The sequence below is a fragment of the Amblyomma maculatum genome, chromosome 3 (assembly GCF_055883805.1).
Source record: "Amblyomma maculatum isolate TAMU_Amacu chromosome 3, ASM5588380v1, whole genome shotgun sequence".
NCBI classification, from domain to species: Eukaryota; Metazoa; Arthropoda; class Arachnida; order Ixodida; family Ixodidae; genus Amblyomma; species Amblyomma maculatum.
The window spans coordinates 169843094-169869904 of NC_139346.1; the positions used below are offsets into that span (position 1 = coordinate 169843094).

At 45.1% G+C, this 26811-nt stretch overlaps 1 protein-coding gene across 2 annotated transcripts in view; it reads right to left on the minus strand.

Annotated features, from left to right (window-relative positions):
- Nucleotides 1-1154: 1154 nt before the first annotated feature.
- The window catches only part of LOC146196870 (protein HIRA-like), a 56743-nt gene continuing 31086 nt past the window's right edge, over nt 1155-26811 (minus strand). For both annotated transcript variants that reach the window (XM_084598562.1, XM_084598561.1), the window contains exons 18-23: nt 24740-24853; nt 22895-23058; nt 19954-20427; nt 13255-13418; nt 11823-11908; nt 1155-5672 (exon numbers count right to left, since the gene is read on the minus strand). In XM_084598562.1, coding sequence (XP_084454688.1) covers nt 5535-5672; nt 11823-11908; nt 13255-13418; nt 19954-20427; nt 22895-23058; nt 24740-24853 — 1140 coding nt within the window. In that variant the 3' untranslated portion in view covers nt 1155-5534. The remainder of the gene's footprint in view (nt 5673-11822; nt 11909-13254; nt 13419-19953; nt 20428-22894; nt 23059-24739; nt 24854-26811) is intronic.

The window sequence follows — 26811 nt, forward strand, 5'->3', positions numbered from 1 at the left end:
GACGAGCTAGGCAGCGGAGCAATTAACATTGCAGTACAGAAAGCACAGGTGTACATCTAACATTACTATTGAAGTATTGACGCCTAATAAACAGTGTTTGGTGCTGTCACTATTTTTTACAAGCCTCAAAGCAGCTGAACACTACGCAGCGATCGCCGGAAGGACAAAGCAAAGCTGGCACTTACCAATTGTTGCAATGCTGTATTCCTGCAGCACCCGAAGGTAGAGAAAAGTCAAAGTATGACCTTGCACACTGCAAAACAGTCCACGAAACAGCGAGAAAGCGGCAGCGCGTGGCTATCCAGACCGCTTTGCAACACGGTGCACCCGGCGCTCGCCTAGCGATGGTGACCCTACGTCGCTGTCGCCATCTCTCGGCGGCCAGCAGCATAACTTCTTAACGGAGGAGGAGCGGCGGCGACGGCCGCGGAGTTGCCAGGCACAGAGTGGCTATGGCCTTGGATATGAAGGTGATTCTAGCATGGCCGAGGGAACCACCACTTGGCGGGTGAAGGAGCACAAAAATTCCCTCCTGCACGGCCGAGGGTCGGCGCCAACAAAGGCGAACAAAATGATGTGGTAGAAACGCTTACTGAACCCTGATGCAGCAACGAGGCAGGCGCTTGCACCAGCCATCGGCGTTAACAACTTCCCCTCCCCTTCCCCACCTCTTCAATGCAACACATGTGTAACCCGCTTCAGGAGGAATGCTAAAGGGTGAACTCCGGGCCACCCTCTAGTGGGCCAGAGCCGGCGGGATACCCTACTTGATGTCCTGACTCATGGGTCTAGGTGACGTCATCATATTCATCCGTCGTGCGGTTACAGCTTGAGGTGCCGAAACTTTCAAATCTGGCTGTGGTGGCTCGAGCGGGGGTTCACTAATTTCAGGGGGACGAAGGAGAAGTGCTGCCATTTTGGGTAATCACTAGTGCAATAAAAAGAATTATGAATTAAGGGATGCTGAACCCCAATCTTTTGACCACAAAAATACCAAGAAAAACACGATTCAAACAGAGCCTTCTCTCCAAATCTGTCCACCAAGAGTGTGCCATAAATTTGGCTGTCTGCACCTTACAGATAATGGAGAGATTTTCTGATGTTCATGTGATGAGAATGTGGTTGCGGCTATTCAGGAACAAAGAAAAACAGTATTCAGGCTATACATAGAAATTTATTTTTACAGTAGCAAGCACAATGTTTGGATATGAAGAAAAAAAAAAGAAACATGAAAGAGCCTTAACACTACTGCTTCCAAAATGTGAAATATACACAGCACAGTGAAAAATAAAAATTGAGAGGTGAAAAGGACAAAAAAAAAAAAGGAACATCAATGTCAGCAGTATGACATCACTATAAATACAGATGGCAGGTTGTTTCAGGGATGAAAAACTGCATTGTTACATTAAAAAAAGAAAAAAAAAAGAAATGACGGCCTTTTTTCTCTATATACAAAATGATTCAGGCAGCATTTGAGCTTTGGAGCCGCTTCATACCTCTGCATTCCCAGACTATGTCATGCCAGGACAGAGATTTACACACCTTGACACCACAGGATAAGCATTTACAGTCTTTGTCAAAAATGTACAGCCTAAAGGTCTTGCTTTTAAGCCCCGTAACAGGGCTCGCGGTACATCTCCAGCAGTCAAAATCTCGACCACATTCCTCTCTGGCGTACCTAAATATTCCGGTACTGCTTCCAGGAGCTTTGTTACAGGGCTTAGAAGTGAACTCCTTGTGCCGTATATTTTTGACAAAGACTGCACCTCAAGGCAACCTTCTCACATAGAGATTATTATTTGACTGCTCCTGTACATCAAACACAGTAATATCTCTTTTCTCTAATAATAAACTTTGCATAACAACCACCCTCACATTCAGGTGTCGTGCCGCAGCTGTCGGCAAATAACAACAGCTTGAGATGCATGACAGCCTGATTGAATATGCCGAAAGTTAAAAAATGCTCTCAACTGCAATCACCAGTATCAATGAAGAGACACTTTTGCCTGAACAGTTCAACAATAACAACATAGGGACGAGGGTGACATAAGCATTTTGTACAATGTGACAAGACTGTTTGTTATTTATGGGCATGCACTCGACCAAACCATTCCAACTTAAAATTGACATATCTACAAGAGGTGAACATTACAATAAATCATTCTGCCTATAAAGCAATATTATGTACAGTGTTCTGCGCCCCCAATTTTTTTTTTGCTCTTCCACAGTTTTCTGAGGTATGCTGCCAACGTGGCAGAAACACAGGCCAAGGCAGAGAGAAAAAGAGACACACAATATCTTGCGCAAGCCTCGAGACAAACATCATGAGAGCAGAGTTCCCCAATCCCCAATAAAGAGCTTGCATTAGGGGTGTAAGAATATCAAAAAATTCTAGTAGTATTTGCTATTCTATTCGATTTTCACTGCACTTTCACGATTAGCTCGATTAACAAAAGTGCGATTCTTAAACCTCCTAAATGCTCGGTTAAGAATTTCTAGTTTATCTAACTAGCAGCGAAGCGATTTCGAAATAGTAACATCTCGAACTTGCCACATGACTTGCTTTTTCCTCAAAGAAGGGACGACTATAGAAAGCCACCACCGCCGCGGGCCAGAAAACAAAGTGCAACATCATGCAGAACATTACAGTGTCTCACCACGACGTAGTTGACAACTGGTTGTGAGCCTGACTGGCCCTGATCACATTATTTTAGATCACTGCATGCACATGGACATAAGCAATTCGTCATGTGGAGCGTAAAGGGATGAAGTCATAGCCCGCGTGCACTGCTGCAATTATTTCGCAGTGGCTGCTTTGATCGCCCACAATTTTCGTCAGCACCTAAAAATTGGACAGCGGACAAGAAAATAAACAGATAATCGAAGTGACGGGCTCAAAGCCAGTCTACACACCTGCACCGCGTAAAGAAGCATGCGTGTTGGGGCACCCAACTCAATGGTTTCAGTTTCGCACCTCTGTCACAGCATTTGAGGGATTAAGGCCCGCCATGGGGCTTGCATTCTGGTGAAATCGATAAGCGAGGGCTAAGCGAGCTATGTGTCGTCACGAACGCTGCGTTTTGAGTAGTATTCCATTGCCAAATTTTTGTCTTCGGGAGTCGCAAGGAATCACGGAAGAGTTTTTGCCAGGGCCGTAGCTCACCATTATTAGACTGTTGAATCCTTCCAGCAAGGAGGTACCCACCTTACAATGCTTCGTGGCATGTCAGACTACAATATATCTTTTTTTTCTCACTGACAAAAATGATAAACGTAACTAAGGTGTTACTACATAATTCCTGCTATATTTAATGTCTGGTAGGCTTTACAGGTGCATATAACAAATTATGCTGATGATAGGAAAAAAAGCTTTTTTTTTTTTTTTTTGCAATACCTCTGTTTCTTTTCACAGCTCTGTTTAAAAAAAAAAGCATTTGTCTTTATTTCCAACTATGTGCTAATTTTCAAAATTCAAAAATATTCTATTTGCAACCAACTGTTATCATTCATATTCACTTTGCACCTCAGAAATTTGTTATTCGCACAGCCCTAATAAATTTACATTCTTCGCCGCAAATTTCATCTGTAATTTAGCTTGGCAGTATTTGAAAAATATGACACGATTCGCACTCACATTTCTTAATATTTGTTTTCACTTCACAGCAAATATTTTGCTATTCGTGCAACTCTACTTTGCATTCTTGAGCTCATCAGACAGAAGTAGAGTCCTGCATTGGCATGTCAAAATTGAAACGTCAGAAACCTTAGCACTTAATAACAGCAACATTTCCACAGCTCAGAGACTATGAAAAATCACAGACTTCAAACTGTGCCAAGCGAGTAGCTTACATTCTACGCAAATCGAGCACAAGTACAGATGTATATTCCTCCTCTCAGCCAGCTACTGCATCTATGCTCTTCTTAGCCAAGGGTTCTGACACACATGCACACTATACAAGTGACATTCCTTAATGTATTTCTCCATCGAACTCAATTTTCCTGTTAACACTTGCTTTCAAGAGCATGTATGTTGTTTAGAGTTAGTGTTCATGATTCGACTATAGTTATATGCATGACGAAGACGCCCTAGAAAACTATAAAAAGTGAGTCACTGAAGCAGAGCTCTTAAATGCTAAACATGAAGCAGGAGACTGTCAGTGTCTGAACACGATAGGCACCTCACTGTAACGCCTAAAGTTAACGTAAACATATTGTAAAGTTAACGAAAAGTAAAACAAACTTAACGTAAGGTAAAATAAAGTTAATGTAAGGTAAAGTAAACAGCTTCACTCTCTTGTGGCTCTCCTTTTGAAAACTTCAACATCAGGCAGTTGAGACTGGCACAGTTTTCACAAGGTGCACACTCAACTGAACATGCTAGAGTTTTGCATTATACAAGGTCGCACAAGGTCATGCAAAGCACTCATATTGTTGCAAGCCATTTAGGTAGAGAACATTCATTTCCTTCGGCTCACAGTATCCACTAACCCAAACATATCTCTTGTAATGATGCTCTGCAGAAACATCAGTATGGATTACCATTTGAATAATATAAATACACATGCAGTATTACCATAGAAAAACAACGAAAAATAAAATTTTCTTTCCCCCGTAATTAGGCTCCGTTATACTTGTAGATAGCAAGATTCAAGTAAAGCTATTTGGAAAAATTCATCACAGATTGTGGAAATACAGAGTACAGCTAAATTCGGGAGTTCAAATACAACTGAGCAGCCAAAGAGTTCCTAATTCTTCACAAAAACAGACAAAGTCACCTCTAGAGGCAACAATAACGGAAACAAAGAAAAGCAACAAAACAATGAAAAGTGACAAAAATAAATGAGGGTATAGCAATAGCCATGCACTCAAAATCAAGGAACAAAGGGTAATCTCAACAAATAAACCGAAAAATCTAAGAGAATTGGGTAGACAATATGTTGCTTCCGTTGCACCATGGTAAAAATGGATGAAGGTGGTGTGTGCGCACACGTGGCCATCCGTAATATAACGTAAGGCTAAACAATTCGTTAGTGACATAAAAACAGGACTCATCAGTTGTGTTTCCTCATTATCTACATTAACTAACTTCTTCGATCAACCCTTCGCAAGCGTTCGAAATACTGTACTACTACTTAAAACAAGGCGTTCATGTTGCTAAGATATAAAATACAATGACCAAATAAAATGCTGCTCTTCCCTGTGCTAACTCCTCCTCGCCCTATGCTACATGCAACAGCGACGCAAGCCCGCACAGCTGAAGCGCCAACTTGCGGAGCCATACCTTCCTCCAGCACACCTGTGCTGGCAAATCCATTAGTGTGGAGGTGGCAGTGGCACTGTCCAGTCTAAAACACTAGCGTGTGCATGCACACACACGCACAGGGTTCAAACTTATCATGGGAGGCAGCAACAGCCTGAATGCTATTTACACAGTTACAAACAACACGTTCCTTTTACCTCTTCCAATGATTTCCCAGTTCACACTGCGGGCCTGATGAGTTTAAGAATAATGTTTCCTAGCGTCACTGGGCAGGTCAACCATTCGGCAGCAAGCTGTTGTCGGCAGTAGACATGTCCAGCTGCTCCTTGAATTCCGTGAATAGTCGTTGGAGTCGCAAGTTTGATGCAAGGTGTGGCAGCACGTCTCGGAGAAGACCGCGTTTGTCCAGACCCTGCCGGGAGCACATTAGCAAAAGTATGATTGTTACTGAGACTTCTGAAAATGATGCGGTTGGTGTTACTTAAACTGGTTGACAGAAAACATAACGAAGGGGCTTTACTATGTGTGAAAAAGACATGAGCCCCGGTGTACCATTGCACCGCTGATCCATTAGTGCCGGCCCTGTCGCCTGCCAAACACCATGTGACGCAAGAATGCTTGTGATTTTTCGAGGCTGCCAGGCTTCAAGAAACTGACACCAATGCCACCGGAAAACTTTTGCAGACATCGAGTTACTAACGCTCTCGCGCCAAAAGCCTGCCAGAAGCACACTCATGGCTTTTGAAAAGCTGTGAGGCTTCAAATGGTCGATGTCACCAAAACTAATGGACAATTCTTTTTTTCCACACAGTTGTACTAACGCTCTCGCGTTAAAAAAAAGCCACTACCTTCATTAAATATCTTCATCTGCACTTAGTAACTCCGTACAGTTCTCCACAGAATCCTACAAGAAAGGTATTACCTGGATTTGAATCCGATACCTCCGATAGCACCGTGCCATTGATGAGTTAAGCATAACACAAGATTACAAACACAACAATTTTCGAAGGAAGAGAAATGGTGATAGAATAATAGTAACTAAATGCATGAAGGAATCGCACAGCTCAGCACCGGCTATGAACTTTTCTCAGCTGTGTGAAGTGGTATCGGGGATCACATGTTACCACTTTTAAGGCACAAACCTTTATAGGCTCATAACTCGCCAGCGAAAGCGGTCGTGTTTGTCACACTATAGCTGTCAATGAAACTTATGACGCCATCAACGATGTAGTATGCAAGGCAAAAGCCTCTACAGGCTCATGGCTCGCCAGTGCGTTAACCATTAACAAAAAAGATCATCCTCCACCGGGAATCAAACTGCTACCCCTCCGATCACTAGCTGAGCGTGTTGGCAATTAAGCCATGCCGGGCACGTGAGGAACATGTCTTGGTTCTTGTCTAGCGTCATGCCAACACACGGCTGTCGTGCAGACCGCTGCCATCGATGTCATGGTGCATCCTAGCAACAGTGCGACGCCATGGGAGAGGGCGACAACGCGATGACATTGTGGGGGTGAGAAAGCCATGGCACAATGTAAAAAAAACAAAAACAAAAAAAAAACCTAAAAAGTTTGTGCGCGTCGAATCTGCTTCAGGCGCTTCTGGCTTGTGTCAGAATGTCACGTGGCTATGGAAACGCCGCGCGATAGGAGTGGCGTCGTACCGTCGACCCCACACTTCAATGAGCACTGCAACAAATGTGCGCCAAGGAACGCCAAAGCGATGCCCTTTATAGGCTCATAGTGTGCGTCCGTCTGCAGAAAGTGTCCATTACACAAACAAACGTTTTAGACCTCTGATGTCAGACTTTGTCAAACCATTTAAACAGGCGCTAAGGAGTCAGTAAGCAGTGAGCCACCGTTCAGTAGAGATCACGCAAAGGCTCGACAACCACCGCGCTACAGGGAATCTGCGCAGGAGTTTTCCGCGTACCGCCAGAGCCACCTAGTGGCCGTCGCGCCACTATCTTGGCAGGATGGCTTAGACTGCCGCGACTGGATGCGCTGAAAAGCGTCTAATTTATCGCGAAACCAAAGGCATGCTGCTGCGTTTAGAAGCACTCGGTTATAATAAAAAGATTGCTCTGTACTCAATTCCACCGCAGCTGTACAAAACACAGAGGCGGTATAACTCAGCTGAATTCAGGAGACTGGATGAAAACGGGGGATTGTTGACCTTCTTGTTCGTGGCTTCACGTGCCATACCATACATATAAAGTTCTGTTTATTCGCTTTTATCATTTGCGCAACCTAATGAGAATGTGTTGTGAAGGGTGCCTTTTTGAACTGGGCGTGAGTGGGGCCATTGCAAGATGGACTGCAGCTCTCAAAGTAAACAAAAGGGGGATGCCACAATATCTAAGTGGCATCCTGATATGAATATTGAGATCATCTAGATGACAAACTGAGAGAGTTAACAACCTATCCGAATACGCAGTATTTTGTCGGAACTGCAAAAGGTCGGTTAATGCCCTAGCCAGCATGCTTTCAGACTTCTTGCACTAAACTATTGCAACTCATCTAGTGACCCTTCAACAATTTTTCAATGGGTCATTAAGTGAGCTGCGATTAAAAAAAAAATAACTCCGCAATAAGAGAATTAATTTGTTCGTTGTTTGCTTCGAATAAAAGATTATTGCTTCACAGAATGCACTTTTTGTTTTTAATTTGGATGCTTTAGTCTGGTGGCTGACGTATCACTGAAAAAAAATTTGTGCGATATCTGTTTGAGCACACGTACAAATCAATAGGTTGACATTCTTCATGTTCAATCCAGAACAACTTGCCTATTGAAAATATCGCGCTGTACGACCTACTAGCTGCTTCATGATGAATGATAGTTGTAAGGCACGTATGCTGCTAACTGACCATGATTGCTGGAGTCTTTTATTTGGGTACGAAATAGTATAGATACGTCGATCCCTAGTCGCAGTCGATGCCCAGGGTAGGGGGGGGGGGGGGGGGTATAATCACACCTTTAAATGGTGCCTGCCGCAATTTTCATTGTGTGCAAGGATCAAAGCATAGCAACTTTGTTGTTTCAAGATCGCATTAAAATTTTTTTTATCAATCATCAAAGATACCAACACCATCCTTCGATGCAGTTCATTCTTGGCTTTTAAGATAGAAACCGTGGATTTAGACTAAGGAGATTTAAGGTATGGCATCTCTTCCTCATGCTCTTACATTGTAGAGCACCGATAATTTCTGCCCAACATTTATCAACAGGACAATTGCTGCCACTTAACTATTTACAGTGCTAGCAGTGTGAGCCTTTTAGCTGCATGCTTCACAGCGGATCTCGGTGTTACTTGATCTCGTGTATTATCAACAGGACAATTGCTGCCACTTAACTATTTACAGTGCTAGCAGTGTGAGCCTTTTAGCTGCATGCTTCACAGCGGATCTCGGTGTTACTTGATCTCGTGTATTAGCTTGTAATTGCTATCGTTCACTGCAGTAAACAAGCAATTGTCGAAACGCGACTGTAAATTTTTGTTTCTCTATAATGCCTTCAACGACGTCGCCCTTAAAAACAGTGGATTATATTTTGCGACACTGGAGGTACCATTTTAGTCGATAAATTTTCTCATCATGAAGCTAGTATAATCATAACTTCCTCAAAAGGGTAGTAAGCAAGTACTGCACATGCTAAATGCGCTTAACGCGCACAGTATTCTCAAATCCTACCGAATGTTAACACAGCACGGAGGTCGTTCTATTTGGCTGTGATATATTTACTGTGCAATAGAGATGTGTCATTGCAGGAGAAAGTGTGCCCGTAATTCACGGTGCGGAGACATTCCCCTTTGCGAGCGCCACATGGCAAAAAAGAAAGAAAAAGGGAAGACTGAACTCAAGATAACCGTTTCAAACCTGCACATAGCGACATTACAGCTTCAATAATGCAGCAGCGGCGCGACTCTTAGCCAAGTTGGCAGGCAGCTGAGGTGATCAGGTTGTGCCTTTAAGCCAACCAAAAAGGAAACTCCAAGTTCTTCAAAACATTAAATCTGCGATTCAAGCATTATGCATGAAATAGAAAGCTCACAATCTGCCCATGGGCGCAGTCACGATCCGTCCTACTATATGCTTGCTCATTTTGAAACCAGGTGGCGCTGGGTGTGATTTAAGAGCGCCTCCTAGGAAGCGTACGTTTCCTATAAAGGCTTTCGCCTCATCGCACTTTGGTGACCCAAAGTGCCCCTCGAATTTTTTATGCTGAGGGCATCTGCAAACTGAGCCATTAATTGCGTAATATGAAACCACAATATTTTCGTATGTATAATCTGCCCCTGCTTATAACCTGGCACCCCGAACTTTGAACCCTGTGAAACAATAAAATCCTCCTGTATAACCAATGTGCTTATGTAAGAGAAGTATACCTGGGCAGTTACAAATGCGCAAGCAGTGATAACTTTGTTTTCAATAAAATTCAATGCAAACAGACTGCTGCAACGCAGCCACTGCTGAGCGATTCTCCTACTCTTTGCTCCCACTAAAAAGGATTGTCCTCAGCAAATCTTAACACTCAACAAATGATGGACCCGCTCAGCAAATGACTCCATATATTCATGCATGGGCTTGAACAGCACATCACATAGTTTCCTGCGCCCCTCTCACATGCAGACAATGATAGATGCGTTGGCAATCAACAGGCCACAATGGTGTCACTGTCCACATAGTTTTATTTTCGGGGATTTGCCGCTGGCCTGTTACAGCGGTAGGTATCGGCCGCACTGATCCCCCTAACCAAGCCAATAGCCGCACGCTGTTTAGAGTGATCATTTTGCCATCGCTAACCTCTTTGCTTTTTGAAGAAGTCATGCCGCATGCAGCGGCTACCAGTGCACGCACTTCTCTCACTCTCATCTGCACAGAACTTTTGTCTTTTCAGCATGCTGAAATTCTGCACCTGTTACGCCTCCACAAGTGCACTGCCACGTGGGAAGAGGCTTGAGCTCCAATGCACTGCAAACTGAAGGAAGCGAAAGAGACCTCCTCCGCCATTCAGAAGCAATTATGTTTCTAGCACTCCCGACAGAGTGCATAGATAAAGCATTTGATGAAACTGCAAAAATAGTACAGTTATCGCAAAGTTTTTCGCCCTGACATTCGCTGTGAGCAACTGCAACCAGGACACACTCACAATGCCTAAACAAGACCGCTCAACAGTGAAACAGTGTGCACACGAAACAGCACCTGGCTCTGTTGTACAATAAGCAGACTACGGGTGCAGATAAGGCCATGTTCTTCGCTGGCCCCTCATCACCTTGGTACGCGTCGATCATGAGGGGAACGGCAGATTGTGCACGGGAGCCTGTGCATTGCCAAGAAGCAGATGACACCCCAACCCTGTCTGGGCGGGGATGTCTGCTTCTGTTTGTTTGCAGATAACCTACCCACCCACTTTCCAATCCAGTTCTTTTTCAATTTTTGGCGAGGACTATATGCAAAAAAATACGGCAATTTTCATTTCTCGCTTGGGAATGCTTTGTGTTGGCAGGATCAATGTATGCACAGTGCAGTACATACAAATGCTGTTTCATGCCCCTTGCCAAGAACCTTCACACATTACAGTACTAGTGGGGCATTATAGTACTACTGTATTTACTCACACAATGCTCGCACTTTTTTTCGCGAAAAATTCATGCTAAGTTGGGTGGTGCGATAATTATGCGGGGAAAATTTTCTAGAAAATATTTTGGAGCGCTAAAATAAAATTTAAATAGCTTTGAATCGTGATTCTTAGGCCAGCCATTGTAAATATAATCAAAACATTACTTTCAAGCAGAACATAGCCTTGTTATAAAAGTACAGGATTGCCAAGAGCACAAATTGATAAAGCACTGTATTTGCCGCACACAGCCTCATCACTCCCCGCGTTTCATGGTATAATGTTCACAGCAGACCATACAGTTCTACTCTTGATCAGAGACTTGGCCCAAGTCAGTGTCGACACTGCAATCGTTGTCTCCAGTAGCATACATACTACGCAGAACGCGACGCCGAAGTGCCTGCTGGCAGCGCGGTTGCTACGCTGTAGCGCGTACTCGAAAGCTTTCAGCTTAAAAGCAGCTATGTAGCTTGCGTACTGCCCCATTGCGATGCAGCACGAACAACACGGTAGACGATGGAACAAAGCAAATAGCACGGACGGAACGAAGGAACAATGACAACGAGGTGCGGAGACACATCACAAAATGGCGACGACTACGAGCATCATGAAAGTAAAACAAAACAAACAAACAAACAAAAAAAAAGAAATGAGCATAACTTATGGTGATGATGATGATGAACTACCCTAGCACGCTATCGCCGCCTGGTAGTGCGTGCACACAACGAGGTCAGCTAGGCTCAGTAGCGCTCCAAAGGTGGCGTTTGTTACTACTAGCGGACAACTCTCACGGTGCGATGATGCGACGAGTATGGTGGTGCGATGACTATGCGAGGAAAAAAAAATTCAAATTTTTGAAGCCCAATGTTAGGGGTGCGAGCATTACGCGAGTGCGAACATTGTGCGAGTAAATATGGTAGCTGGAAGAGTGGCCCTGAGTGCCTACCAATATGAGCGGCTCCCACGACTGCGAGCTGCCACCCACGGGGCCCAGGAGCTGAGAGCAAAGATCTTTCAATCTGCTTTCCAGGCCTGCAACAAAAAAGAGAACAGCCATGAAACAAATGTAGCTATCCCTCTGTGGGATGACTACACAGCAACAGCACAGACAGGTTCTAATCTCCCAACACAGCTTCAAAAACGCCCAGACAAAATTCAAACATTTCGAGCACTGCCGAATTTCATTGATACGATCATGCTTAATATGTTTTTCAGTTCTTTTATTCTATTATGTTTTATTTTATTCCTGGTCAACACAGGTCACCACACTGAAGAAGCAACGCCTTATTGTACAACGGATGTGATCATGTTTTCACAAGGGTTTGGATAATATGATCGCGAAAATAAATTAAAACAGTGCAGATTTTGAGATTGCTTCTGGATTTTGCCGGCTGCTAGACGTAGCGAGGATGTGCTGTTTGATCACCTTATAGGTAGCATGTTGGGAAAAGCGGGATATCCAAACAGGCTGGTGTGTTTTTTTATCTGACTGGTGGAATTGCTAGAACCGGAAGTGGTGGCAACCAAACTGATATCTGGTTCCGGTGATTCCACCAATCAAATGACTCGAGGCAGGGAGATAGCGATGTTTTCGATAATGACACAAACTCGGAATACGAACCCTGGACTATCCTCAAATTTATTTCCTAGTATCACGGTCCCTATCGTGTCCTGGAGCGCATCTCTCTTGCCAAATACATTGTGGAACCCCTATTGTGGAACCCCTGGCGCCCTCACCTGATCTCCGCCAACGCTACCGCGAAACTGTCCACATCCAGCGCCTTAAGCAATACTATGACCCTGTGATTATGTTTACGCCGTAAATCGCCAGGGTGGCTCCTCTTCTCCCCAGGGGCCCTTGTAAAGATAAAGATGTACGTCTAAAGGTTCTAGATCCGAGTCCCAGTACGTCTAATAAACTCGCATCCTACAGTATTCGTGACAGCTTTAAAATAGACGATAAACCAGATTTGACTTGCATAATAAGCTACTCAAAGCCTTTCTTTTTGTAAGAAACGTGAAATGCTAAATAGTAAACCTTGTGAGTTGCCGCTTTTATTTGCACCAGCACAAGCAAAATACTGTAATTAAATAACTGAAGAGCATATTACACAAAATTCAGTACTTTGCAACCATTTTCTTTTCTAGAAAAAAAAAACACACCAACCTGTTTGGATATCTCGCTTTTCCCAACATGCTACCTATGAGGTGATCAAACAGCACATACTCGCTACGCCTAGCAGCCGGCAAAATCTAGAAGCAATCTCAAAATCCGCACTTTTTTATAGTAGCGATATTGTAGTACAGCCCATCTTGAAACAAATAAAAAGCTCTGTGCTCTGATCATCTCCGATCAAAGAGGATGCAAGATAACTCACCCTCAGAGGCGAGGTAGCGTGCCAGCGTGAGCGTCCAGAAGCGATACTCGGTAGACGACCGAAGTGCCAAGGACGCTGCCACCTGTCCATCGAGGAAGCTCAGAGTGCCAGCCTGCTGCAGCGATGGGCCAGCATGGAACACAGACTTTGATCGCTGAGGCACCCTGCAAGGAGGAGACACAGAATCAGCACGCTCATTTACTAACCTCACTCGTATTAGAGTAACGAAGTGAGAAGGGGGAGTAGTAGTGCATTCAACGAAATAATCACTACATTACATTAGCGCAGGCGTTCTATATTCGTTAATTGTGAAGAAGCTCTAAAGGCTGTTAAAAGGTGCCTCGGAGCGTCGCACATCTTGCTCCCATTCCTTTCCGCTTGAATACATGCAAAACAGAGTATGCGGGTACGTGGCTTGTCAAAAACAAAATAGAAAGGCCAAGATTTCATTATTAATGACCATCATTTCCGCCAAAAACTCTGCTAAAAATCAAAATAAAGCGGGCAAAGAGAAGGTAGGGCTTGAAGTATGCGAGGACCCTCCCCACTCCAAACAAGTCCAGAGAACCCAATCAGAACTTTTGCACTAGCGCATAAAGTTTGTTCCCACTAAAAACAGGAATAAATATTTCAAGAATGCATGAGTGATAAGGATGAACCAACAAAGCAAAAAGACAACAACTTAAGAGAACACCCCCCTCCCCCCCCCCCCCCCCCCCAACATGAAAGTAAGAAAATAAAGTGGTTTTCGGGCTGCATTTAAAGGGGTCATGACACCAATTTTGGAATATAAACTGTTTATTGCATCTTATTCCCGATGTGCCAAGCAACTGAACCTCTAAGTTCTAGCTTCATTGGAGCTGCCACTGGCGTAACCTGTGACATAAAACGACGACACGTCGTCTGCTGCATGTTCTGTGCACGAGCAGCGCCAAACGCCGTTACGCTATTCTAGGCCATATAAATGTGTGATGCCTATGTAGCGGACCAAACAGCGGTCATGCCGCCAACAGCGGTTACCGCAAACTGCTTTCCGACCACTGTTAGCGCTTCTAAAGTAGGCAATAGCAACACCTGTCGGCGGTATTCAGGAGCATGTTGGCGTCTGAGTACGAAAACCGCATGAGCTGGCCCATTCGAACAACATACACACTACAACTTAAACACGTCTCGAAAGCAACACATAAAATGCACATAGAGTGATGTCCGACGGTGCTCTTTTACAGCCTTCGAATACCACCCAACAGCGCAGCAGCGTAGTGTTTATAAGGTACGGCGCGCTATATAGAGGCGCCAAATACCCCGTCCCGTACGTCTCATCTTTTACGCTGCTCGTTGTCAGGCCCAAATCTGGCCCCAGCCACATCATGAAAGTACAGTTGAACCTGGACATGACGAAGTTGACAAAAGTTTGCAATTTTTTGTTACATGCAGGTTTTGTATGATGCTCACACAAATGATGCAGAAACGAAACTGAAAGGCTTCAGATATAAGTGAAGGTGAACTCACCCTTCAGGCATTTATTTTAAAGTAAAAAACAGCGTACTTTATGCTTGTTTCCGCGCGAGCGAAAGCACTACACGACGCTCCAATGAAGCTAAATCATGTAATGGTCAAACGGCGCAATACGTCGATTGCGTTCATCCCCTCCTTCGCGGTGGACACGTCACGCTGATCTGGCTCACAGGAACCATCATCACAGACATTGGGATTTTGCACGCTTTCGGCAAGTGCCTTATCATTAATTTCTTTCGTAGCTACGGCAGCGTTGTTGGCAAAAAAAAGTCGCTCAGGTCGACGTCGTCGGGGACACCACCTTTGCTGCGTAGTTCATCCCACCCTTTGGCTACATCGGATAAAGCTGAAGTCTCTTCTTCCTCGTCGTCGGTACCAGCCTATGCGTTTTTTGTAATTCCTGCCTTCCTAAAGCACTTCTTAATAACTTCTGCCCTGACTTCTTGCCAGGAGGCAGCAAGCATTTGAACTGACTGATAAATATCGATCTTCAGCTCCCTTTCCAGACAGATGTTCAGAAGAAGCTTCTGTATCATTCAGCGCCAGTAACAGCAATTAAAACTGTTGATTATTCTTTTATCCAGCGGCTATATTAGCGATGTACAATTAACCGGGAAGTAGTGCAGTTCGATGTGAGACAGCTGCAGGCCTTCAACATGGTGCGCAGCGCAATTATCCAGAAGTAGGCAAACTTGACGGCCTTGCTGCTTGACATCCTGGTTGAAGTCTTTCAGCCATTCATAAAATATTGCCCAAGCCATCCACGCTTTAGTGTTCGCCGTGTATTTCACAGGCATACGCTTCGTCCCCTTAAAGCAGCTGGGACGGGCACTTTTTCCCACAACTAGCGGGGATCGCTTGTCAGTACCCCCGAGGTTGGTACACAGTAGAACTGTTACGCGGAGTTTGCTCTGCTTTCCGCCGCGGCAGTCATCTCCTTTAAGTGCTAGCGTGTGGCCCGTAATCATCTGATAAAAGAGAGCTGTCTCGTCAGCATTATAAATTTCAGCCGCTTCGAAGCAACTCAGTATTCCAGGAAGCGTGTCAGCCACCCATGAAGCAGCAGCATCGCTGTCTGCAGAGGCAGATTTGCCGCAGGTAACTTCCCCAATGACATTGTCGGCTCTTGAAACCTTGCAGCCACCCATTGCTTGCCTTGAAGTCATCATGGCCCAAGATGCATGCAAAATCCTTTGCCTTCTGTTTTAATATCACTCCGCTTATGGGCACATTCCTGGCTCGCGTGTCCAAAAACCACGTGAACACTGCCTAGTCCACATCATCATATGTTGACAGTTTCAATCTTTTCTTAGCCTTTGTTCCCTTCTAATCTTCTCTTCTGCACTCAAAATCGTTGACAGGGTGCTCGCTGGGATGTTGAAACGAGCGGCAACGTCCTTCTTCTTCTCGCCCGCGGAGACTAAATTTAAAATGGAGTTTGTCTTGAAATGACAAAACTTTTCGTTTTCCGGCCGTAGAACTCATCACGACGAACTGACGCCGCAGATACAAGCGGAGCCCCACGAATACAGGCAGAAAGGCTGGCCTAGCACTTCCGAAACACGTCGGGCGAACCAACACCGCAAATCCGCAGACACACGAGATGTGCACGAGACGCAGAACAACAGACAAGATGGCGAATGCACAATGTGTGCAAAAATTTCATGTGCTACATGCACGTACAGTACCTACAAAAAAATCAACAGCAGCCGCTAATGCCACCTGGTGTTGCATTACACTACCAACACCTGAGGAGGCTGCTGCGTTAGCCACGGAGCGGCGCTAGAAGGTAATACTATCATCATCATAACCAATTTTGCTTGATTTCTGTGATTACAGGCGTTTACGTAGCTGCTGGCTTCTTACGAGTCTAATATTCACTAAATTAATGTATTTCTTCGGCCAAATTTTCAGTAAAAGCTCAAAAAATAATGACTGATCAGCTTCGCGAGTTCGTTACATCAAGGTTGACCACCGCAACGCCTTCGTTACATAGAGGTCGAAAATACATTGGCTTCAATGGGCATGGCATTGGGGAATTTAAAAACTTTGTTAAATTCAGGAATTCATTACATAGAGGTTCGTTACATCCGGGTTCAACTGTAGACGATAGGTTCATAAGAATTACAGCACAGGATGCCACAAGTTTACAGCACGCCCACGAGCGCGGTTAACAATGTGCTAGCGCCTGGCCGTCTGCTTCTCCCTAATCGTTGCTAGGCCTACATTGCTGAGCATCGAAACTACAGCGGACGGCACTTTGTAAGTGATCATCAAGGCGTTTGGACATGGGTCTTGAGCAAAATTTTCTTAATATTTGTCCTGTCAGTATGAAATTTGCAGGGTTTATGCAAATTCTTGTGCTGGTTTCAAATATGTTGTAGTTTTCTTCTACATAAATTTGCTGAGTAGTTACAGCAACTTTGCTGTTCCAGACTTGCGGGAAGCTTGTAAAAATATCTACTGAAGAGAAACTGCTAAAATGCACATGGATCTGTTCCTGAATGTCTATGGAACACAATAAAACAAGTTTTGTGTTCCTGCCTTACTACAAGCCAAAGTTATGGAAGTTTTAAGTTTCAGCTTCGCAAGTGCAACCACCCCCTTTTTACATCTTCTTATGTTTAAAAATTTTTCATGCAGTTGAGACCTTGTATAATAGCTTTATTGTGTTCCTTTAACACTCACGAGCCAGTAAAAAAAAAAATCCTTACAATCTAACGAGTAGGAGAGCCACAATGCCACCCGCAAAATAGAAGGGTAGGCAAAATTTTCATTTTGAGAACAATGGAAAAAACGAATTGAAACGTCAAACACTAATTTAATCAAACAGAAGCTGTAGAAATGCAGGCCACTGTGGCCTAGAAGGCTCCTGGACAGTAATCTGCATTGGGTTTGCCCTTCTGCTTTCGTTTTGCTGCAGTCTGAAAAGCTGCAGAGGAAGCACGCTTCCTCTCTGCTCTCAGACATTCACTGGTGCAATGCACACGTTTACAATTTAAAATGGCTATAAACCTCCAGGAATGTAGTCTCTTTGCTTTCCAACGTCCAAGTGTCGCCTCTTTCATTTTGATTTGCAGTTGCAGCACATTCAGTTGTCACTTTTTCGTTTTCAGTTTTTTTCTTTCTTTTTTTCTTCTTTTTTTTACGCACGTCGTTTTTCTACGTCCTCGCATCAAGACCGCGGTGAGGAACGTTTATTGCGGAAAAGAAATGTAATTTGGAGCTGTTTGCTGCTTCCCAGTGCTCTGCACTGGAAGCAAGTGAATTCCCTAAGGACTATGAACGAGGTCCGATCGGCGCAAACGCGCGGCGAGCTCTACGAAGAAAGACGTGTCCCGCAGTTTACGCATTGGAGAATAAGTTTGACGGCGATTCCTTATCCCCGTTCACTTTTTTAAATGCCAATATCGCCGCCGTATTTTTTACGCTTCGCCAATCTCGGCAAACTGTTTAGATCTGACGATCGTGAACTCCGCATCGCCAAGCGGACTGTCCGCCGCGCTGCCGTCATCGTTACGAACACAATCCGTCTACCGCTTCGTTGCTGGAGTTGGCGCGAGTTCAAGCTTTTCCTGTTTCGAGCTTATCTTTCTGCTCATCTGCGGCCTGCGTTATCACTGTCGCGGCGGGTGCGACCGCTGGCAGTAGCAGTCCCCTGTGCTGGGGAACACGCTAGGCCTACTTCAGGCTCGTACACACGATCGTTCAGCGCACGATTTTCGTCGGCCTGAGCGCGCACAGCCGGTGCAGGACATCACTTCAGATGATTATTCAACTATTTTTTTCACTTCTTTCACAAATTCTTGCCATGAACGCACCTCGCGGTTTGGAACCAAGCGCGGCCGGCGTCACGTCTCCGCCGTCTCCCTGCGGCTCGGGCGCGCCGAGCAGACGCCGTCAGCCAGCTCCACCAATGCGGGGACGCCTTATCGTCACGTGCACCCCGAAAGCCAATGGGATTGCAAATGCCACGTTTTCTTTTTTGCTATTTTTTATGCGACCAATGGGCGAATGTAAACAGCAGAGGCGGCAATTTGAAGACGAAAGGCGGCTCTTTCGAATGAGACCAAGATGGCTACGGTGCCGCGCACAAAATGGGAGTTACGCCTCGCGGAAAATGGTTGTTTCGGGGGTCGTTTTCGGCCCAAATTTGGGCGACATCAATTATATAAATTGGCATTGTGACTAAAATACCGACCCTAGAGGTGAAAAACTTAGCAGATAGGTAGATAAAGAGCTACTGATTTCGCAAATCACAATTTCTAAAAAGTGATTTTTTCGCGATTTTTTGGTCCGAAAGACCCGTGTCCCCCCTTAAGTAAAAGGGCCACTCAGTCATGAAACTTCCTCTCAACCCCAATGTTTTGCAGTGAAGGAAATTATTATTTTTGGCGCTGCCTTAGCAGCGGAGCTCACGTACAAGAACTTGGGTACCGCACCGACTGAAACTGCTATGCGGCTGTAAGCAAAAACTACTATCGTATGGGTCAACATTTCTCAAAAAGCATTAATTTTTTTAGATTCCCTTTTCTAGGGTCTAAAATTATTATGAGAAAAACAAATTTTAGCCCACTTTTCTGACACAGACACATGGGACTACCATATCTCTGGCGTGGACGCTTAAGGAAGGCTCAAAGGGCATGGCCGGCGCGGCGGTGTTTACAGCGATGGAGACAGTGCTGCCAAGAACGATGGCGGCGGTTGCGCTGAAGGTGAATATGTGGGCAAGAACTAAATCGCGCTTCACAACTATCTGTGTTCTGATTTCAGAAACGTACTGACTACACTCATTCGGAGTCATGCTGGTCTGACCAAGGTCAGTATGTGGCGTCACCAATCGTTTCAACAAGGCGATAGCAGTCAGTGGGAGGAACTTCGCGGTCTCAACTTCAGTAACTTATTTAGAAATAAAGAATGCGTCTAGGGCGTTCAAATCTTGGAAATAAAATAATAAGGTCCAATATTATTTGCCAGACTACAAAACTGCAATATATTAGATGACCATGGCATGACCCCTTTAATGAAAGGATTCTATGAGACTGGGTGACTTTGCGCACCCCAATTCTAGTTTCAAGCTCATTCCCTTGATCTACTGTTCTCGGAGCAAAAACGAAAAAAAAAAAAAAAAAAAAAAAGGCCCTTCCCGGTTTTGCAGTAGCACAGAAGACAATGAAGACGTACTTGAACATATTGCGCTGAAGCGATCCGAGGGGCAGGTGATTCGAGCCCTTCACAGTGATTTCATCGGCAGGCGGCATGGACGCATGATGGTCCGAGCACTGCGCCACCGCATCCTCGCTGCCCGTCAGCAGGAGCCACGAGGCTAGATCCCTGCTGTACAGGTACGATCGGCCCGTGGTGAGCGTCAGCAGTGGCAGGCCCTCGTTGGTGATGCTGGACGACTTGATGGTGGCCCCCGAAGCCACCGAGTCGCGGAACAGCGGGGCCACCGACTCGTCGCGCACAGTGCAAACACGCCGGGCCAAGTCCCAGACGTGCAGCGAGCCGTGGGTGGTCAAGACGAGCAGGCAACTGCCCGTGCAGAGCATGTGAGCCACAGGCCACGAGAGGAGCAGGGGCGGCATCAGCTTGGCACCCGTCGGGCAAGACAGCACCGTCAGGGTGCGGTCCTCGCATACCACGCACACCACTTGGCTGGTACAGGTCATTCGGTGCGATGGCCAGGTTTGGAAGAAGCAAAACAGCCGTTTTTCGAATCAAGATTTTGTGAAACTGCAAAGGATCAGATCAATTGCCAAGAGATACTTGTACATAAACAAATGGAGTGTGAAAATGATGCTAAGGAACAGGTGAAACACCGACACAACAATTTCAAGGTGCTGCGTGGTCCGAGGGAATGCGTGAAACAAGTTGCCGAGGGAAATGTCGTTGCCAGGCTATGAGCAGTCCGCCTCACTTGCACGGCATGACAATAAGAACCTCTAGTTTCGTGCAGGTTTCAAACACATTTACAGAGCGTGTGAGCCACTGATAATAGCCCCGTTCACATCCACTGACTCTGGCATTACTCTATTCCTTATATGCTGACACTCCGAAGGCTACGCGAAGGAAGTGTACTTACATTAAGGCAGCAGTGTGACAGTGCCGGCATATGTGCGATTTTTACATGATTACTTGCCCTGGCTGTAAACACCTCAACTCACCCCTCGAAATTTTGTAAGTTGGCTTTTCTGCATGTTATAGCTGGCTAAAAGGAGGCGGTAGAGCTCAAGCTGGAAGAGTTGAGAAGGTGACAGAACGAGCGCCATTGGCAAAGGCTTTCAGTTTGTAGCCCACTGTGAAAAGATAGAAGAAACAAACACGCACTCTCGCACTGATGGTTCAAAGCAGATGGCCGGCCACACTGTTCTCAGGCGTCTTATGAGGAAGAACACCCACAAGGAATTTCTCACGAGGTACAAGCATAGTAGCATTCAAATATATCAGTCCCTTGTGACAAACAATAGAGAAGCTCAGAGGATGTCTTTGAGTGTGTTCCTGGTGCTATAAGCTTGATCTCTGAATATTTTCCCTAGTTATCATTGCTTTGCAAGGCCAAAAAATAAAGCTGGTGCAGCATTCGATGCTGGCATTCAAGAGTTCTTGAATATTCGGAAACTGTCAAACATAAGTTACTCGATTACGAATATGAACCAAATATCAGACATATTCAATTGCATTTTTCATCAACTGGACTATACCCACTGCAGAGCAAAGGCATCTCCCATATCCCTCCATTAACCCAGTCCTGTGCCAGCTGCATCCATTCGGCCCTTGCAAATTTCTTAACCTCATCTGTCCACTTGAATTTCTGCCGCCCCTGCTGCGCTTCCCTTCATTTGGTACTCAATTGGTTACCCTTAGCGACCATCGGTTATCCTCTCTCCATGGCATTTCTTCCCGATTTCCACTAGAACATAATTAACTTGAGCTATTTCTCTGACCCACTCTGCACGCTATCTCTTAACGTTACACCTACCATTTTCCGTCCCACAGCTCTCTGCGTGCCCCCAACTTAAGAGCAGAACCCTTTTTTTGTTAGCCTCCACGTTTCAGAATTCGTATTCAATTGCCCCTATTTGGTACCTGACAAGGAATAAGAAATAGTTCAATGAAACAGCATTTATAGTGGCGAGGTTCGACTGTACGTTCCCGTAGTACTATTACCATATTTACTCGCATAATGCTCGCACCCCAACCATTGGGCGTAAAAAAATCAGATTTTTTTTTTTCCTCGAATAATCATTGCACCACCAATATTACCACCGCTAGAGTCTGCTGCTAGTAGTAACAAGCACCATCTTTGGAGCGCTACTGAACCTAGCTGGCCTCATTGTGTGCACACGCTACCAGGCGGCGATAGCGTGCAGGGGTATATCATCGGCTTTTTTTTTTTTTTTTTTAACCTTTTTGATGTTCATAGACGCCATTTTGCGAGGTGTCTCCACGTCTCGTTCTCATTGTTCCTTCGTTCCGTCCATGTTACTTGCTTGGTTCCACCGTCTACCATGTTCTTGGTGCCACATCGCGGTGGGGCGATACGCAAGTTATACAGCTGCTTTTAAGCTGAAAGCTTTCGAGTACAGGCTACAGCATAGCAACCGCACTGCTAGCAGGCACTTCGGTGTCAACGAGCTCTGCATAGTGCGCTACTGGAGACAGCGATCGCAGCGTCGATATGAACTTGGATCAAGTCTCTGATCGAGAGTAGAACTGTATGGTCTGCTGTGAGCATTGTACCACGGAACGCGGAGAGTGATGATGAGGCTCCGCGCGGTAAATAAAGTGCTTTAGCAATTTGTGCTTTTGGAGATCCTGTACTTTTATAACGCTTGAAAATAATGTTATGGTTATATTTACAATAGCTGATCTAAAAATCCCGATTCACACTTATTTAAATTTGCTTTTAGCGCTCCAAAACATTTGCTCAAAATTTTCCTCGCATAATTATCGCACCCCCCAACCTAGCATCAATTTTCCATGAAAAAAAAGTGCGAGCATTATGCGAGTAAATACAGTATCACGAGAATTCCGCCCTCGGCAGAAAAAATGAAAAAGGGCTAGCAGGGAGCACGAAAAGGTCTGGTCTGCAACAACAGACACAAAATGACACCTCTCTCACCTGCTAACAGCCAACGCCACAGCTCGTCCCGAGACCAAGTGCTCCCAGAAGACAGTCTCCTCCTCGCTGCAGCGCACTTTGCTGACTGTCCGTGACCCGGGCACCGGGATGTCCGTCTGCAGTTGGATGCTTCTGAGCACTTTCGAATCATCGGTGTGCGCAACCTGCAATCAACCAGCACGAAGGAACAAGTGGCCCAGTTATAAACAGTGCGGTTGTGGCTCAAATGCACCACGCAGCCGAGTCACACAAACCCAAGCAACACGTTACCAAAGGCCCAGCTTTGGAACCCTAGAATGATCAAGCAAGACAAACTGAGGACCTCCCTGGCTCTAAAGACGGCTTTAGCAAAATGCACGCGCCCCAAAGAAAAAGAAAAAAAATACTTCTACAGAAAAACAGTTTTAAGTGTAGGGCTTTGTTAGGTTATCGGGTGGTTAAGGCATACTGCTCCCGCAGCCGAGTACTAAACTTGGTGATGTCTTATAAGTTAAATCTCGTTACAAGAGACATTTGAAAATGGTTTAGTTGGTTTTCCTATGTGTGCCATGTTAAAAACATTGCATACAAGAGACATGGTTACAAGTGACAATCTGTTACTAAGGGCAACTTTTTCAGGTCCCTAGAGTAAATTCTTCGCTATTTAGAAGAGACGCAGCCGAGGTATGCTCATGCAATGCAGCTGAAGCATACCAACTCATACATGATGCACTTGAGATTGCCTTAGCTAAATTCTGTTCCATATCAGCATCCTTTTTGTTGCATTATCTCAGGAACTGAGAAGGAGCGCTTCCCCATGATCGGAAAGTCAAAACGACCCCATTGTTTCAGCCACTGGCATTGCATTACTGTCACCTACGAAGCAAATCAAAATGCATGAATGACATCCAGCATTTTTAACTCCTCGCTGTTAAAGTTTGATCACAAGATGAAAGCTCAGAATCCTTATGTCTTTCTCTTTGTGGACAATGCTCCTTGCAGCACCAAGGTTCTCATGCTCAAAGCCACCAGTTATTTTTTCCCTCCAAACTCCACACCCTACCTTCAACCAATAGACAAGGCATTATGTACTCTGTTAAGTTGCTGTACAAAACAAGGTTGGTAGAACGCCTGTTGCTCGACAGGCAGTAAGACCGTACAATAGTAATTAGTGCGATGTTTGCTGTTCAGGTGATTTGAGGTGTCTGGAATGAAAAACTGTTTCAGACAAGCAGGCTTTAAATGTAGTGATATGATGTAAGAGGGCCCATATATTGATACTGTGGAAAGCTTCCTTGAAGATAAAGCTTGGGCGAGCATCCAAGAGACTGCTGAGGTACCAGAACCTTTTGAGGAACTCGTATCTGCAGATGTAGATCTTGTGTGCTCCCGAAGAGCTTACAGAGTGTGCAATTCTCGCGCAAGTAAATTGCACATGTGCCATAGAGGATGACTACGAGGACATTTCAGAGGAAAAGTGTCAGCAATGGAGCAACATGAAGGCTTGCAAAGTGAAGTGCTTTACCTCCAGAATTTGGGAAGGAATACACTCTGCACTCAAACATGCATACTAGTATAAATAACTTGTTTAAGCTTTCCTGAACAATTTCCTGTTAATGCGTGTGAATGCATTTATATGCTGATGTGCAGTAAACTGATCAACACGGTGCTTTTAAGAGTTTTGGTTACAAGAAACCTTGCTTACAAGAGACATCTTTTTCAAGTCCCTTGAGTGTCTCTTGTAACGAGGTTTTACTGTATTGCAGCATAACATCAGGAGCATTATGTATGGCTGCTAAGTTCTCTTCAGTTTCATCGAATTCCTTCCTTAGAATACATGGAGCCACTCCTTGGGACAGGCCTCACCTTGAGAGTGACTGGCATGCTCTGTTTCAACACTGGAAACATGGCCTGATGCCGAAGGGGAGCCGCAACAGATTGCTGGGCAGTGGACGCCTTTGCCGCACTCTCCTTCTGTGCCTGTTATAAATTGGCGCAGCAGTGACAAAGGTACAGTCAATGATATACAAAAAGGCAAGAATTCAGTGATGGGCTCATCAGTAACCGTCACTTGGAAGTGACCATCTGTGCACTACCACAAAGCTACTGACAGAAAAGAAAAGGCGTAAGGCTCATTCTCTCCAACATGAAGCACCGGCATTGAGCCTAGTCGATGGTGATCACTGCAAACAGTTTACTCGGTTAGGGGCATGCACACTCCAACCAGTCCCAAGTGCTGTGGAAGAAACCTGATCATACGGCTTTCAGGGGACTCTGCAAGACCATCGCATAACCCGAAGTCGGAAATCTAGCACAACGGATGCATTCACACAATAAGCGCTTCTGTCATCGCAGCTGTCAAAAAGTACGATTTTAGTTATGTTTTTTTTTTTTGCAGCAAGCATTATAAAAATGCTAACCTTTCCATCCTGCGAGAATTCAAGTGAGACAGCGCAGCCAGGAGCCATGAATTTCAGCTTTAACACAGCGCACGAGCACTAACGTCACTGAGTGCTAAGCAGACCACATACACGCGTCAAAATCAATGCTTCCAACAAGGTCACTCTACTCAGATTCCAGCTAAAACTATCTGCTTGCCACTCTACTAAGTAGCTGTGCCAAAAATACCCATCATGTAAAAAAGTGTTACAGTGTGTATGTATGTACACCTGCAGCACACTACTCCCTAAAGTGACATGTCGCATTATGAATCAGGCAAATATCAGTCCAGAGCTTCAACTAGCCCCACTGGGGCTAGTTGAAGACTTGGCTATAACTTCCACCGATTTTTCATGAAAACACGCACATAATCCCCAACGACAACTCAAGATACAGCACAGGCAGGAGCGCCACACATGATGAACTCTATGCATGCCGCAAAACACTGTGTACACTCGTGGCAGTGCGCCCTGGCTAGATGACATTCCCGCCGTATCACCTAGATATCCCCCAAGAGAGACTGATTGTTCCTGCCGGCGTTTCCCTGTCCATGAACAGCAAATGGCAGAGCGATACCAGATGCTCCGTCTCTGCGCGGCCTCTCAAAGACGAAAGGGAGGGATTCCAATGCCCGTGTGAATACCGCATAAAGCCGTACCAGTGCTTGGTTCACGAATTTCCCAGTATTCTAACTGGTAATTCGACTGGTGCTTGACGATTCAGTGAGTGGTGGAGGTATAGTCACTTGGGCAGCTGTCATCATCATCATCATCATCAGCCTGACTATACCCACTGCAGGGCGAAGGCCTCTCCCATATTTCTCCACTTAACCCGGTTCTGTGCTAGCTGCATCCACTTGACCCCTGCGAACTTCTTAATCTCAACCGCCCACCTAACTTTCTGCCGCCCCCTGCTACGCTTTCCTTCCCTTGGAATCCAGTTTGTTACCCTCAGCGACCATCGGTTATCCTCTCTTCGCACTACATGTCCAGCCCATGTCCATTTCTTCTTCTTAATTTCCACTAGAATGTCGGTAACCGAGCTATTTCTCTGACCCACTCTGCACGCTTCCTATCTCTTTATTTATTTATTTATTTTACAATACTGTGAGCCTTTCTCAGGCTCTGACAAGAGTGGAAAAAAAAGTATAAACAGCAGGCATAGTGTTCCAAGGCAGCAAGGAAAGCATACAGAGTACACCGTGAATAACACATCAAGGTTGCGGATATTTAAAAGCTACGTTAAGACTCGTGAACAACAAAGAGGGCAGTGAAACAACAACTCTACGACAATGACATTTCTTGAAAAAAAAGATTCAATGCTGGCAGAAAAGGCATCAAGCGACACATTATTCATAAACTGGTGGGGCAGGTTGTTCCATGTTTCTATGGAACGGGGAAAAAATGAAAATTTGAACAAGTCACATTGAGCAGAAAACGGTCTTATACACATGTCATGGTTAATTCTTTTAGAGCGATGATAAGACGGCTTCAGGTACA